This window comes from Juglans microcarpa x Juglans regia, chromosome 5D, assembly GCF_004785595.1.
Source record: "Juglans microcarpa x Juglans regia isolate MS1-56 chromosome 5D, Jm3101_v1.0, whole genome shotgun sequence".
NCBI lineage: Eukaryota > Viridiplantae > Streptophyta > Magnoliopsida > Fagales > Juglandaceae > Juglans > Juglans microcarpa x Juglans regia.
The window spans coordinates 9,942,077-9,958,361 of record NC_054602.1 but is presented as its reverse complement, the minus strand read 5'-3'; the positions used below and the strand labels follow the sequence as shown (position 1 = coordinate 9,958,361).

General features: G+C 34.0%; 1 protein-coding gene and 1 pseudogene across 1 annotated transcript; both read left to right on the top strand.

Annotated features, from left to right (window-relative positions):
* The first annotated feature begins 1,821 nt into the window (after positions 1-1,821).
* LOC121266010 (serine acetyltransferase 1, chloroplastic-like) lies at positions 1,822-3,301 on the top strand. Its single transcript, XM_041169696.1, has one exon. The coding sequence runs from the start codon at positions 2,080-2,082 to the stop codon at positions 3,067-3,069; it is 990 nt and encodes a 329-aa protein (XP_041025630.1). The 5' UTR covers positions 1,822-2,079; the 3' UTR covers positions 3,070-3,301.
* Positions 3,302-3,500: 199 nt separating this feature from the next.
* On the top strand, positions 3,501-12,721 carry LOC121265660 (annotated as a pseudogene).
* Positions 12,722-16,285: the final 3,564 nt, after the last annotated feature.

The window sequence follows — 16,285 nt, the reverse complement described above, 5'->3', positions numbered from 1 at the left end:
CAATGGTATTGGCATAGCCATTTAACATTGTAATGAAATATTTAACTAATTTGAGACAATAATTATTTGCAATATTTAACTAATTTGAGAAAATAATTGTTTGCATTGGATTAGAAATCAGTAAATCATTTTAATTATTAGCTACAATAACTCAAAGAGATATGGCTTTAATCATCATTTTTTTTAATCTTTTCTCCTCTTCCTGGACCTAACAGTAAGCTGATCCTCTCTATCTTCAAGCATTTTGATTGATTAGGGTTTGTTTGGAAAGTGAAATGATTTTATCTCATATCAAAATTCTTCAATTTTTTTTTTTAAATATCACTCAAATATAAACACTTTTTAATTTTAAAATTTTAATTTTTTTCATCTAATTATTACTATTTTTCTAAACTTTCAAATAAAACATAAAAAATAATACTATTTTTTAAAATTTTAAAATAAAAATTATATTAAAAATTATATTCTAATAATATTTTAACTTTATAATATTTTTATTTAATTTAATTTTTCTCCTTTCTTAAGACTCAATAAAATATCTTAACTCAAACTATTTAACTACTATTCATAAACCATTTCATTATTATTTACAATACTCTTATATAATCTCACTTTCCAAAAGAATTCTAAAGAAATGATTAAAAAATATTTTTTTAATAATATAAATAAAAGAATGACTTATTTTAAATAAATTTGCCTATAACATTGCCCAATCCAATACCAATGATAAGGGTGTGAGATGAAAAGATTTACGTCTTATTTGGTTATACAGATAAGATGAAATAAGATAAAAAAAATTTATAAATAAAAATGAGATAATCTGCTAATAATAATGAAATAGTTTGAATTAATATTTTTATAGAGTCTTAGAAAATGAGGGAGAATATTGAATAAAAAAATTATAAAATTAAAAGTGAGTGAGAATATAATTTTTAATATTATTTTTATTTTGAAATTTGAAAAAACTAAATTATTTTTTATGCTTTGTTTAGAAGTTTGGAAAAAATATAATAATTAGATGAAAAATCTGAAAATTTGAAATAAAAAAATATTTGTATTTGAATTGGTATTTGAATGTTGAGACGAGATCATAAGATGAAATGAAATAGTTTCAAAAATGTGTGAAACCAAATCAGTAGATGGAGTGATATTATTTTTAGAGGTTTGTTACTCATCACAGCCACACACCATATACTTATTTTTATTTATTTTAATTTTATTCATCCTAAACTAATTGATTTCTTCTATCCATCATCCATACATCATACATTTAGTAAGAGAAAAAAAAATTATGTATAGTGTGAGGATGATGAAGAGAATTTATTTTTATTTTTATTAAGATATCTCGTATTATTATTTCCAGCAATGCGCGAGTCAACGACTAGTTATTAATATAGCATTGATACCTAGACCCGCGACTTTATTAATTTGGTCACTCAAGAAATTGATTTACAACTATGGCTTAAAGTTCTTGGTGATTAAAAGACAATTTCAAGGATCTGTCCATGTTACATGCATTCTATACGCCAACATATTAACTTAATTACCATTATATCTCAAAGATAAAAAGAAGCAAGTTTCGATTTTCTTACCCTTTGTATATATTAATATATCCTGATAAGGTTGCCATCTACACGGTGGAGTACTCGGCACGTATGGGGCACACTGAACTTTTGACCAAAATAAAATTTATTACGACGATAATGAAACCAGTCGTCATGCCAAACGTCACTCTCAGAGGTGTGCCACGACCACCACGGCACCACCTTAATTGCTCCTCTCCTCTAAACTATCGTAATATATTCTTGAATCTTCGGATCTCAATTACGATACAAGCACTATGGTGTTACCGAGAAATTTCTTGTTCTTTGCGTGGTCAATTCACTTCTTCACCTTGTATTTACTATATAGATCCCATACTTCGGCTTCCCATGGCATCCCAACCCTTCGTTTCCTTATCTTTCAGCCACTCTACTTTTTTTTTATTCTGTGGTGTCTTCTTCTGATATATGTTCGTTTAATCAATTCTAGCCTCCATAACACACTGCAGAAAGTTATTGAGAGCTCCCTCAAACAATAATGGCGGCTTGTGCTGTTAATTCAAGAAGTGAAACTTCGACCAGTTCTTTTTCTTTGGACTCCAACCACTGCCAGGTGAGTAATACTTGTTGCCGGCCCCTATTTTGCAGACCCAATTCCTCAAATATTGTTTCATGTAAAGCCAGCAACCGGACCGCCGGGAATAAACTGTCAAATGCCTCGAAAATCGTTCTGCACAATGAGGATGAAGAAGAACAGGACGTGCTTTGGTTGGAAATTAGAGAGGAAGCTTTGCATGATATTGAACAAGAGCATGTATTGCATGAATACTATTACTCATCTATACTGTCACATGTTTCACTAGAGAGCGCGTTGGCGGATCACCTAGGGATGAAGTTGGGAAATGCGCATATTGCTAGTGATACGCTTAAGGGAATTCTCTTGAGCGTTTTTGCTGAAGATCAGGAGATCAGGAGAGCCATCAGGGATGATCTCAGAGCTGTAAGAGAACGAGACCCGGCCTGCCTCGGTTATGCGCATTGCTTGTTGAATTTTAAAGGTTTTCTTGCATGCCAAGTGCATAGGGCGGCACATAAACTGTGGTCAAAAGGTAGGAAAGCCATGGCAGTTCTGCTTCAGAGTCGGACATCTGAGGTTTTTACGGTGGATATTCATCCTGGAGCTACAATTGGAGGGGGGGTGTTACTTGATCATGCCACAGGAATTGTTATTGGAGAGACTGCAATCATAGGAGACAATGTTACAATTCTGCATAATGTGACATTAGGTGGGACAGGGAAACTTTCCGGGGACAGGCATCCTAAGATAGGCGATGGGGTTTTCATTGGTGCAGGAGCTAAAGTTTTGGGTAACATAGTAATTGGAGAGGGTGCTAAAATTGGAGCAGGGGCAGTGGTTCTAAAGGATGTGCCTCCTAAGGCTACTAGTGTTGGAAACCCAGCTAGATTGATTGGAGGGAAACAGAAACCCATTAAGCTCCATCACTTCTTGGAGGATTCGGTTTTCTGAGATATTATTGTTGAAAGCCTCTTTCACTTTCTTGGTGTAGACTACCTCCATAACACTCTGTTTGAAGATGGCTGTTAATATTAGAGGGATTGAGTTAATAATGTATTGTAATGGATACTTTTTTGTCTTAAATCATGTGGTGATGTCTACTTTCCGAAATAATAAACGAGAAACTTACAAAGAAGTGATAACTTATCACTCTTCCTCGAATGTGTTTCTCAAGTTTTGTGTATATATTCTTCTGTATTTGATAGGGCTCCACTATTTCTATGCTTTCATCACTTTGCTTCTTGTCCTCTCTTTGATTTAGCAGTTAGAGGGTGTGCAGAAGATCTAAAGTTCATAAATTGCCCCCGAGGCTATGGAGGTTGCCACCAATAGGAAACTAGGCTCACTACTGCTTTGTGCTCTTCAAGTACTAGCAAGGAAATATGGATCCCTCATGCACATACAAGATACAACAGGATGAACTTTCTGCAGCTGTTATATCATCCCCTATGATGGCCACAGAGGTCACGAAGACCCATGATCCTACCATTGTGCAGAGACCAGAACGCTTTGCCCCTAAAGTTGTGACCTATGATGGAACAAACATTGCCTTTTCTCCATGTGGTGATTACTGGAGGCAAATGCAAAAAATATGTACATTGGAGCTCCTGATTGCAAAGATGGTCCAGTACTCTTCTGTTTAAGAAAAAGAGGTCTGTAATCTTGCAAATCTTCGGGTATCGAACGGCAACAAATGCAAAGATCAAGAGATATTACTATTGTTGACCAATGAAGTAGAATTCTATGACAGGAGTTTTTGATTATTCCCTTCACTCGTATTTCTCCACACGATTAATTGGATGAGAGATTGATTAGAGGAGGTTTTTATCGAAACTGACAAGATCTTTAGAAGACATCATCAATGATCATCGAGAGAAGCAGACAAGTGCAAAGACTGGCAAGGGTGAACCAAAGGATGAAGATCTCGTCAATGTATTTTTAGGCTTTTGGCAGAGTGGTAACCTTGGTGACACACAGATATATAAAGATTGCATAGGTGAAAGGAAATATCATAGCAGAGAATCAACTTAGATCCCCCTAGATTCTCACCTCTCTCTGTGAATATATATTTTCCAAAAAGCCTATTCTGGCAGTACAATATCTTCCTTCACATGCAGGTTACATATATACTAAAGCTATTTGAGAAGAACAAAGTGTTATTATTTATTGAGCAATGTTACTCATCATTTCAATTTTTATCATCTTTTTATCATCCTATGATGTGGTATTAGGTGATTAGAAATTATTTATTACATTTTATTTGTGAACTTATCATTTAATGCCACATCATGAGATGATGGAAGAATGATGAGAGTTGAAATGATGAATATATGCTTTCTTATTTCTTTCAGTTCAGAAGATATTACTATTGGCTTGATATTTACTTGGCAACACCAGAACTGACATAGATATTAGACTGCAAGTTTAATTTGACATATTAAACTTTATCAAATTGCAAGTAGTCACAACACTAACAGGAAATTGCTCTATTCTATACAATCCATTTGTTTGATTAATTATGTGATGGTGACTAATCATCTACTTATGCATAACTCCATAAAACATCACCAGTGTGAGATAAGATGAGAGATATAATAGATGATGTTTCTCTCAGTTGCATTAAAATCCTACAAAAGTGTCATAAATACCTGCATTCTCAACGTTCTAATTAACACCTTAAAAGAATCATTTTTAATAAAGGTAGAAGACTTCGTTTATTCATAACGGGACATTACAACTTTAACTTGAGATATATAAAAAAAAATCAACTACTACTTTTAAGGTTCCCAAATGCACAAATTTTTTTATGGCTAACATGGTTTAATCTATTGATGTAACTCTTTACAGACAAACTGTCTGAGATAGCACTATGTCCTAAGACAGATTTAAAAAACCTTACATTTCGTCCTAAGACAGAATTAAACAACTCAACACTTTGTCTAAGACCAAGGCCGGCTCAATAGGTTGGGAGCCTAAGGCTAAAATTTTGATTGAGGCATTTTTTTTAAAAGTAAAATTAAATATATTAATTTTTTTTTTATAGAATAAATATATTAATTTTAATTTTTATATTATATTCTTATTTAAAAATAATTTCTATGGTTTTGCAAAATAAAATTATTAATTAAGATTTTATACCAACTTTTCAACTATAACTGACTTAATCTTTATTATAAAACTTTCAATTTAAAGAGGAATTTATCAAATCTAGTTTTACATGACGTGCTTTAGGCTCTTGGAGCTATTGGGAATATAATTGTTCTCAGCTATTCTTAGATGTTCTCAAATTCTACTTTTTCTATCTCATTTTTCAAAATCCAAAAACATACCTTAACTTAAACTATTTAACTATTATTTATAAACTATTTCATTACTATTCACAAATATCATAATATATTATTAGTATCCAAATGAATCATAGAAGAAATTATAATCATTATTATCAATAAAGTTATATAAATAACCTACACATTTGGGAAAAGTGGACCCTTGCCTCTACAAATGATTATACAAAAAAATTTATGAACATTCGAAATTTAGATTTTACTATTTATAATTTTTACATTATATATTAAATTAATAATGACAAATAATTATTATATAGGATATTTTTAAAACTAATAATGACATAATATCTATTTGATACTTTTGATATTCTCATTAAATTAATTAATTTTTTAATTAGAGATTTTTTTTCTATTTAAACAATTCTACTTAATTTTTTGGGGGCCTTTTTCCATCAGAAGCCATAGGCAATTGCTTAACTTGCTTAATGGAAGAGCCGGCCTTGTCTAAAACGAAGTAAAAGACACACTTTATAGACAAAATCCAAGAGACTATGTGTGTATGTATATATATATATATATATATATATATATATATTTAACCTAAAATAAAAGAAATAACAAAAAAATGTAAAAGATACATGAGAAAATAGTGAATTACAACTTGAAAAGCTGTAAATCTGCATTTTCAACTTTAGAGGAAATAAAAAATGCAAACATCGAGATTGTGGTGGCGCGTAAGGAACACACGCCACCCTGGAAGTATGGTGGAACGTCAAATTTAAAGAAATCGATGGCCTAGTCCCAGAAAAGCTATATGTGGCGGCAATAGAGCTCCCCAGCGCGTGGATGTCACGCGCGCATTTTGGGCCGTGTGTGTAACTCGCGCCGCTTCATTCGATGTGATTTTTTGTCCGTCTGAAGGATCGACGCCTTGTGAATCTTGCAATGAGACGTGTGGTGGTCTCCTGATTTCGAAAAACAACATATCTGCATTTCGCCTTACTATGAACAAAAAAAAAAAATCTAAAAAAATAAAATAAAAACTACAGGGAAGAGGGAGGAGGGAGGGAGGAACTAAAGCTCTAACCCCTCCTTTGGTCTTAGTTTTTTAAGGGGGAGGGGGTTGGGGCCAGCAATGTAAAGAGAAAAATGAGAGAGCGAGAGGGTTTTTTTTTTCCTTATTTTACCCTAAAAGAATCATTTTACAAACATTTATGAGCACTGATGCATTATTGAAGACTAGGGTTGAATGTGAGCTATTTGATTTTGGTTTTTCCTGTTGGCTTTGCATCTCTAAGACCAATGAGAGCATCCTCATTAGCTTGACCAAAATTGAAATATGACTAAAATCTAGATAATATGTGCCAAAAAGATCCCATATTGGATTGAGCATCTTTAAAATAATTTGGATTTCAGCTACAGTGTTTCACCAAATATAGCTAACTGCAGTTGCTTCATCAAATATTAAAATATTAATTTTTCACTCCAAGCAAATAAATTAATAAATTAAAATTTAATTAACATTTAACATTTAGAATAGAATTATTATTAACATTTAATTGGTAGAAATACAAAATGTGATAAAAATAAATTATTAAATTAATAATATTTTATTATAGAGTGGGTAAATGGATAATCTAAAATAGAGATTGAATTTAAATAGAATAGACAAATATAAATTCATATGATATTAAGCTAAAGTTTGAAGATACATTTGACAAATCCAATGAAAATGCTCGTAATTGATCTTCCCTGATGGTTTTGGAATAATTTATATTTTTCTCCAAATTAGCTATGAGTTTATGTCTAGTAAGAGGATTGGCTTAGCCAAATGATATTAGCTAAAATTGAGCCAATTACACTTAAAATCTTCCTATATTGGATTAGGCATTGTTATTTTAGTTTGATGATGAGCTATAGTAACTCAACAAACATTTACAGTAACATAGCCATTCTTAATTTTATCTTATTTTCTCTCTCCAAAAAACTCCTTCAACCCGCGAATCATCCCTCTTTCTCAATCCTGCGTCCATCACAGCTCATTCTGGTTCTCCAAGTTTATATCACCGTCACGAATGAGACAACTTTAAAGTACCTTCATATTAAATAGCAGGTATACTAATTTTGACACAGACATTCTACCAACTTAAGATTAATGAGGAAGACGTGACAGGAAGCGAGGCAAATGAAAATCTTTAGTCAACTTAAGTAGATATTTGGATTGGGAAAAGTTTTTTTTTTTTTCCATTTGTTCACTTGTTTTAACTGTTAGTTATTTTTTATTTGTTATTATTATTATTTTTTACTTAGAAATTAAAGAAATAATTTTAAATATATTGATATATTTTTTTTTATTTTTTTACAAAATAAAAATGTATTAAAAAAATGTAAAAAAAAAAATAGACTGGATTGCATGCCCAACGATAAATACTGGGCGGCAGAATAGCATTATCCATTTGAATTTGAAGGTCAATAATGATCAGATAGTCTAGAAATAGTGCATGATGGAGATGGAAGAGAAACTATGCAGGCTGGAAAATTTTTCTAAATGAGATATCTATTCTTAAATCGATGTGTAAAATATACTATTCACATTATTTAAATGATAAAATTTTATTTATAAGATTTAAATTTTAAAATTTATCTTCTAAATCAAAATAGGTCATATAAACATTTTATTAAGCATACACTACGCACTAATTTTGCTAATCATAAATTATGAAAATAAACAATACAAGAAAACCTTTCAACAAACGCTGAGATGATTAAAATCCTTTAGAATCCAAATCATGTATTATGAAATCTTCGATAAGATTAATACACAGTAAGATGACGTGGCCCAACAAAAACAACATAATTCGCTATGAAAATTATATAGGTATTAAATCTCGTATCAAGGGCTGTTAAGATAATATGTAAACTAATCGATAACTGGAAAGCAATAATTGTGTTAAGATAATATTTTCTTCCTTTGATTTGGCTCCTAAAGAGATGCAGAAGATCATCCAAAGTTCAGAAATTGCCCTCGGGACCCAGGAAATTGCCCTTTATTGGGAACTTGCACAACTTGGCTGGATCCTTACCACACCATGCTCTACGAGAACTGGCTAGAAAATATGGACCGCTCATGCACCTGCAACTGGGTGAAGTATCTGCAGTTGTGGCGACATCCCCCAGGATAGCCAGAGAGTTCTTAAAGACTCGTGACCTCGCCTTGGGGAAGAGGCAAGAAGTTTTTGCAGCTAAGACTTTGACCTATGATGGCTCAGACATTGCCCTTTCTCCGTTCGGTGATTATTGGAGGCAAATGCGAAAAGTTTGCGTCATGGAACTCCTGAGTGCCAAGAGGGTCCAATCCTTTTCTTCTCTTCGAGAAGATGAGGTTTGTAATCTCATCAAGTCTATCCGCTTATCTTCAGGATCATCGATCAATTTTACAGAAAAGATTTATTCTTTAACAAGTACCATCGTATGCAAGGCAGCTTTTGGTAGCAAATGCAAAGATTCTGATGTATTTATATCGTTGACTAGGGAAGCAATATCCGCAGCAGGAGGCTTTGACTTGGCCGATTCTTTCCTTCACAGAAATTTCTTCGTGTGATTACTGGAACGAGAACTAAAGTAGAGGAGATGCATCGGAAGCTTGACAAGATCTTTGAGAACATCATCCATGAGCACAAGGAGAACCAGAAGAGTGCAGCAATTAGCGAGGTTGAACCGGGGCAAGATCTTTGAGGTCCCCATTACAGCTAAGAACATCAAGTCTGTCATCTGGGTTAATGTGTATATCTGCTATCATTTTTTTTTTTTTTTTTTCGGTTTTTAAGGAAGAGGACCCAATTTTATTAATAGTCAATATCAACTGGACATCTGAATTACATGTAATCATAAAATTCAAACCCATTCATCAAAATAAAATATAGAATAACTATTTTTTTTTTAAACATGACAATCTAAAATACGGCAAACCTATATAATCCATTCTCAACAAACCTCTCACCTCCAGCGGCAACTCCATTATGTTATCCCAAGATCTCGGCACCCATACGTGCCGAATAATCCGCCGGGCTATTCCCTTAGCCATAAACATGTTGCACACGATAAACGATCAGATTTAACATATCCATGATTTCGTCCCAATAATCTTCTACACACCAGAGATTACAACGTGCTCCTTTGATCCAGTTAACCACAACCAAAGAATCAAGCTCCAATATCACACGAGATGCTCCCAGTCTTTTAACCTGTCGAAGCCCATGCAATAGACCCATCATTTCTGCATAATTATTCGAACCTGTCCCCACTGAAACTGCAAAAGCACATAACAGTTTTGCTTCCTTGTTCCTCAGCACACCACCTGCAACTGCACAACCAGGGTTCCCATGACTGCAGCCATCCATATTGAGCTTAATCCAACCTTCCTCCGGCTTCTTCCAGTACACCAGTTTTGGAGGCTTCCGCTTCGTCTGTTTAAAAGGGGTATTCAAAGCTACAAAAATTTCTTCATCTCCACGGGAAAGACACCGTCCAGCACTTAACTTCTCCCCATTTCGAGCAGGCCAGAACAAAATATATCTCCATACCTTATCAACGGAATCTGCAATGCCTTCCGTACGAGCTCTACATCTCCTCATCCATAAACACCAAATGATTATTTCCGGCAACAGTCCAAGCAGCTGGCTCGCTTTGAGACTTCGAGATGCTCTACGAAACCATTCTTCCACCTAGGGGCGGAACTCGAAAATCTAGTTTGGGGGTCAAGTTAAGAAAAAATAATTTTGAGAGACTAAATATTAATTTTTAGATAGTCTTCTTTATAAAAACACTTTCTAAAATCTAATTTTCATCAAATTTTAAAAATTTAGGAGGGGGTTTTAAGGTAGTTAGCCCCTGCTTCCACCATATCCTTCCAGCTCCTGCCTTCCACGACCCCTTTTAAAAAAGCCTTTGGATACACTATTCGTTACTGTTGAGGGAAAAATTAGTTGATTGGCATATTCTTGTGAAAACTTGTGTAAAATTGAGTTATAACAAGCGTTAAAGCAGTGTAATATGAAAAAGATTGAAGTGTGCTCAACATGGCTCAACTGGCACTCGACTGGCGCTCGAGTGGGACCTTCCAGAGAGGTTCCCTCGACGTGCGCTCGACTCAGCGCTGGATCAGAACCCATCCAGAGTGGTTCGCTCAAGATGCACTCGACGTGGCTCGAGCAGAACCCATCCAGAGTGGTTCGCTCAAGGTGCGCTCGACATGGCACTCGAGCAGAACCTATCCAGAGAGGTTCGCTCGATTTGCACTCGACGTGGCGCTCGAGCAGAACTTATCTAGAGAGGTTCGCTCGATGTGCGCTCGACGTCTCGCTCGAGCGGTTTCAGAAGACAACGTGCGTTCGACTTTCGCTCGACACCTCGCTCGAGCCAATGTTCAAGACAACCTAAAATTCATGATTTTGAGCGCCGTGTCTTGTTGGGACTATAAATAGAACAGGTTATTTCTGTTCTTTGGTGTGGAGAAACAGAGCAAAAACCCTAGTTGCCTCAAGAGCCATAGAGAGAAGCTTTTCCACATTGTTGAATCTCTCTTGGACAAACACATCTCCACCACACCACACTCAAGATCAAATCTTATTCAAAGTCCATTGAAGTGGACGTTTTGTTTGGCCGGAAGGTTTCCAGAGCTGCTAAGATCGAAAAGTTCTCGAGAAATGCTATAGAAAGGTCAGAGTTCCGACACTACATGCGTGTAGAGATCAAGTGGATCACTCGTGATGTTGCAAGCCAAGTTTAGGAACTACAAAGGTTTTGTGAGTGTCTCTATATTGGTTGTAACAAACTTTTTCTATAGTGGATTTTAGGTGGTGGCTTACACCCGGAGTGGTTTTAGAATTTGAAGACGTTCTTCAAATGAGTTTCCACTTCGTGACCAAATCTCTGTGTTGATTATTTGTATGATTTGTGTCATCTTTTAATTGCTTCTTATCATCAAATTTTATTAGATTATAAAATTTGAACTGCACCTATTCCCCCCTCTAGATGTTGTATGTGATAGAACCACTGCTTTTTCAGTTACCACAGAATACCAAGGCGTTGTGATACATTATCGAAACAAATTACACACCACCTCAGAGATACAGAAACCTGCCAGCACATGAAACAAAAACTCTCAACCCACACTATCATAAGTTTTCGACATATCAATTTTAAGAATAACGTTTCCACCACGCACTAGTTTATTGATGCAATGAACCATCTTCTGGGTAAGACTAATATTCTCAACTATGCTCCTCCCCTTAATTCTTGAGTACATCCGCTATCATGCTAGAGTTGAATCCAAAGTAATTCTTGGGTTCATTCACACTTGTTGTCATTAATATTTCTCTTTTCTTAAGAACAATCTGTGAATATTTCCAACTTCATTCCAGGACATGTTTGCTGCCGGAACTGATACTTCATCAACCACAGTTGTTTGGGGTATGTTAGAAATGATGAGGAACCCTACAGTTCTGGAGAAGGCACAAGCTGAGATAAGACAAGCCTTCAGAGGAAAGAAAAAGATCCATGAGAAAGACGTTGGGAATCTAAGTTACTTAAAGTTAGTGATTCAAGAAACTCTGAGGTTACACCCACCTCTTCCCTTGTTAATCCCAAGAGAATGCACAGAGCCATGCGAAATTGATGGATATGAGATACCCGTCAAAACTAAAGTCATCATAAATGCATGGGCAATTGCAAGAGATCCTGTATATTGGAATCATGCTGAGAGTTTCATGCCAGAGAGGTTTGCTGGTAGTTCAACTGATTTCAGAGGGAATAGCTTTGAATATATCCCTTTTGGTGCAGGGAGGAGGATTTGCCCGGGAATATTATTTGGTCTTGCCAATGTTGAACTTCCTCTTGCTCAACTGCTGTATCATTTCGATTGGGAACTCCCAGGCAGGACGAAACCAGAGGATCTGGACATGAGTGAAACCGTTGGTGCTGTTGCCGCGAGGAAAAAGCCCTTGTATTTGATTGCAACTGAATTTACTCCTTCACTTGACGAATCCCACGGCTGACTTCCAGGCTCACTACACGATCTGGAAGATGAAGGAGGTATTATATCACATAATCCATTTATATCGGATTTTACCCTTTAGCACGTTAATTAATCGCTGTACTAGAAGTTAAAAGTGTGTTCCAGATAGTATTTTCTTGAAGAATCTTTAGTGTTGATTGCTGGAAAATTCATCTTTCATAAAGGATTGTAAAAGTGAATAATGTATCTGCATGCCCAGGCAAGGTTTTAATCTTACGTGATCTTTTGAGATTCATGGTAATTGGTTGCCTTCACGTTAGTTCCCAACTCCAAATCTCGCCTGGCCTCCTATTCTGACTCTGTATTAGCAGCGCGCCTCTGTAAAGATCTGACAGCATGAGCAAGTAGTCACAAAACAAACAGGAAATTGCTCTATGGACCTTGAATTTGTTTTTCCATACAATTCCGTATAGAAGATAATGATCACCAATTATTGATAAGGCTCAAGATGATCCTGGAGCAGTTTTTGGAACACGACTCAAATAAGTAGGCGTAGTACTACAGGACTCAATAAATGTCCACCCAAATATGCACACTGCAAATGAGTTTTTTTTTTTCTTCTTCTTTAAAGTATTTTTTAAATATTCATAACCATTAAGAAAAAAGTAAAAAATATATATAAATTACTAAAAGTCACTTCTTTAATTATTAAGACAAAAATGAAAAATAAAAATATATAAATGGAGACATTTGGTAGGTATATTTAGAGTTATACTATCATTTTATCTGAACTTTTTTTTTTTGGCATAACTTAATAAAACATCACACTGATATGTTAAAATGCTCGAAATTCATTTTGAATATGTGAAAATGATTTGAATTTGTTCATCACTCTATTATGATGTGATGTGGCATGAGTCTAACATCTGAAAACCTTTGGCATGATATTTTGATTATGTTTCTAATTTTTTGTTTATGAGTTCACCCACTTTGGAAACAAAACAGTTTTTCTATGTGATCTTTCTTGTGTATACACTCGTGCCTTTGAGAATGATAAGGTGAAGATTCACTTCTGTTTATGCTCGATTTTGCCATCAAGAATAGCACAACCCTACTACGGGGGTTAAACATGGTATATGTTCTGATATGATGTCTTTGTTCTGTTATGATAATGTTCAATTATGAAATGCCAAATGACTTTTGTATATGAATACTTCTGAAATTGTCGCTTTGATATGATAACATGTTTTGTTCTGCATTTGAAAACTAAAAATGTTTTGTTCTGTATTTTGAAAATTAAAAATATTTTGTTCTGCATTCTGTACTATGTAAATGACTCATGTTTACAAATTAGTATATATTCTCTGTTTAGTGAGTTGTTGATAACTCATATCTTATATCCACAATATTTTCAAGTGTTTTGAATGTCTCGACTAATGATAAAAAATAGAAAGCAAAGGCATGGCTATGTAAGTATAGATGATTAAGTATAAAGAAGGTACTTTAATTATTAGAGAGTTTATTTAGTAGATTTGTTTTGTTTTGTTGACTTAGTATTTTAGAAGGCTGACGATTATAATGAGACTTTGTGGTGTCTTAGATTAGTTTTATTAAAGTAGTTGATTTGAAACAATAAGTTTTATGTGTAATTGAGAATTTGAAATTTATATTTGTATTATAAATTATGATTTTAGGTGATAAGATGTAAGTATCCGGCCAATGGATTACGGGATGTTACATTGGTCAACTTAGGCATTCATGATTGGTGTCATATCTTTGGATTTGAAGGTACTCATCTTGCTTGTTGATTTTGGTCTCTTCACATATTTTCTTACATGTATGTTCATGGTCCAATCTCATTAATTCCCAACGACTGTGCATGAGATAATATTATTTCAAATAATCAGACTTTCTAATTAACGTGGATGAGCTTGATCAAAACAAATATTAGAATTATCGCATCATTAATTGTATGTTATAAAATATTTCGAGTAATTCTAACATATTTTAAAATATAAAATTTACAAATATAATGATATGTTATAAACATGTAAACTGCAGTGCCATTAATTTGCTTCGTTATGCGCAATTTAATTGAAGCTCAACGAAATTGTACGGTCTTATTTTATAATAACAAAATATTTGGAATTGAAAGTGGCAAGAGTTTTAAATGATTAAAAATCCTAATAATTCACAATAATGTCGCTTCCAGATTATACTTGGTATCCCTAACAGGGTTTCACATTTAAAACAAAAAATTATTTTATAAATAAAATGACAATGTTTTGTGTTTAAACCTCTCCTCTTTAAAATATTTTTTGATAAATTCGAATATTCAGTTACAATCCAAATAACTGTATATTCAAATTTTTATACTCGGGTATCTGCTCAGATTATAACCAAGCTAATCTAGACTGGTAGTAGCTCGGACCGCATTATAAATCTAGATGCAAATCCAAATATAGCTGGTTATCCAAATTTGTCCCGACAAAACCTTTCAACAAATGTAGGTTGTGTTTGGGTAGTAAAATGATCTGAAGTCACTCTACAATTATTTATTATTTTATCACCACTTTTCTCGTAATTTTTACTACTTTTTACTATTATTTAGTATTATTTAATACTTTATTATTCTTTTTTCACTATTATTCATAGATCACCTAAATTCAAATCATCATGTTATTATAAAAATATAAGATAAGATTAATACCCAATAAGATGACGTGCCCCAACAAAAACAACATAATTGGTTTTGAAAATTATATAGGTAATTAATATCGTATCAACTGCTGTTAAGATCGATAATATATAAACTAATCAACAACTGTAATGCAATAATTGTAGTAATCCAGTGTATTTTATTCTTCTCCCACCTTGTGGGTGGCTATCAACTGTATCGATCTTTGCATAAAACAAAACTAAAAAAGTCAACATCTCACCAACCGGCTCGTGGAGAAATTGTAACTTTGGGACCATAGCGAAAGAAATTAGAAGAAAAATCACTTATTTCTCACCTTTCTTTCATGATGCTCCAATATTATTCCTTGGCTCTCATCGCTTCCCTCTTTCTCCTTCCTTTGATTTGGCTCTTAAAGAGATACATAAGATCAGCCAAAGTTCAGAAATTAAGTCATGTAAATATTTTATTAAGCGGATTCTAAGCACGACTTTGCTAATCATAAATATGAAAATAAACAATACAAGAAAACCTTTCGACAAATGCTGAGATGATTAAAATCCTTTAGAATCCAAATCATGTTTTATGAAATCTACGATAAAATTAATACACAGTAAGATGACATGGCCCAACAAAAACAACATAATTCGCTATGAAAATTATATAGGTGTTAAATAGATTAACCATGTTCTTGCTCCAATGTTGTACCAACCGCAGTTACGATAATATGTAAATTAATCATCATAGGAATGCAATAATTGTGTTAATCCAGTGTGTTATATTCTTCTCCCATCGTCCGTACCGTCTAGGTCACTAACCGTAAGACTTTTGTATTTTAAATATTCATCTTCATTGATTATAAAAGTTTACACAGTGCTCTATTTATAGAGTTGATGATGCCGAGAGTAGTCTGGCATTTTAACAAACATGAGGTGTGTGTGATTCCTATTGCTAGCTATACAAAATATCTATAACAGAAAATATTCCCTTTTGTACATGCAGGATTACAAGAATATTCTAGAGAGAATGTGCAACAGAATTTCATGAAGTAATATTTCTGGAAGGTTCTTGCAGTTGAGGCTGGTCATTGTGCGCAACTGAGGTGGAGCTGTGAGTCATGGATGAGCTGGAAATTATTGGTTTGCTGTCACCCTTTCGCAAGTCCAGTAAGGGAACCATGGTGAGACT

Coding starts and splice junctions, on each gene's coding strand:
- LOC121266010 (XM_041169696.1), top strand. CDS start 2,080: ATGGCGGCTTGTGCTGTTAATTCAAGAAGTGAAACTTCGACCAGTTCT.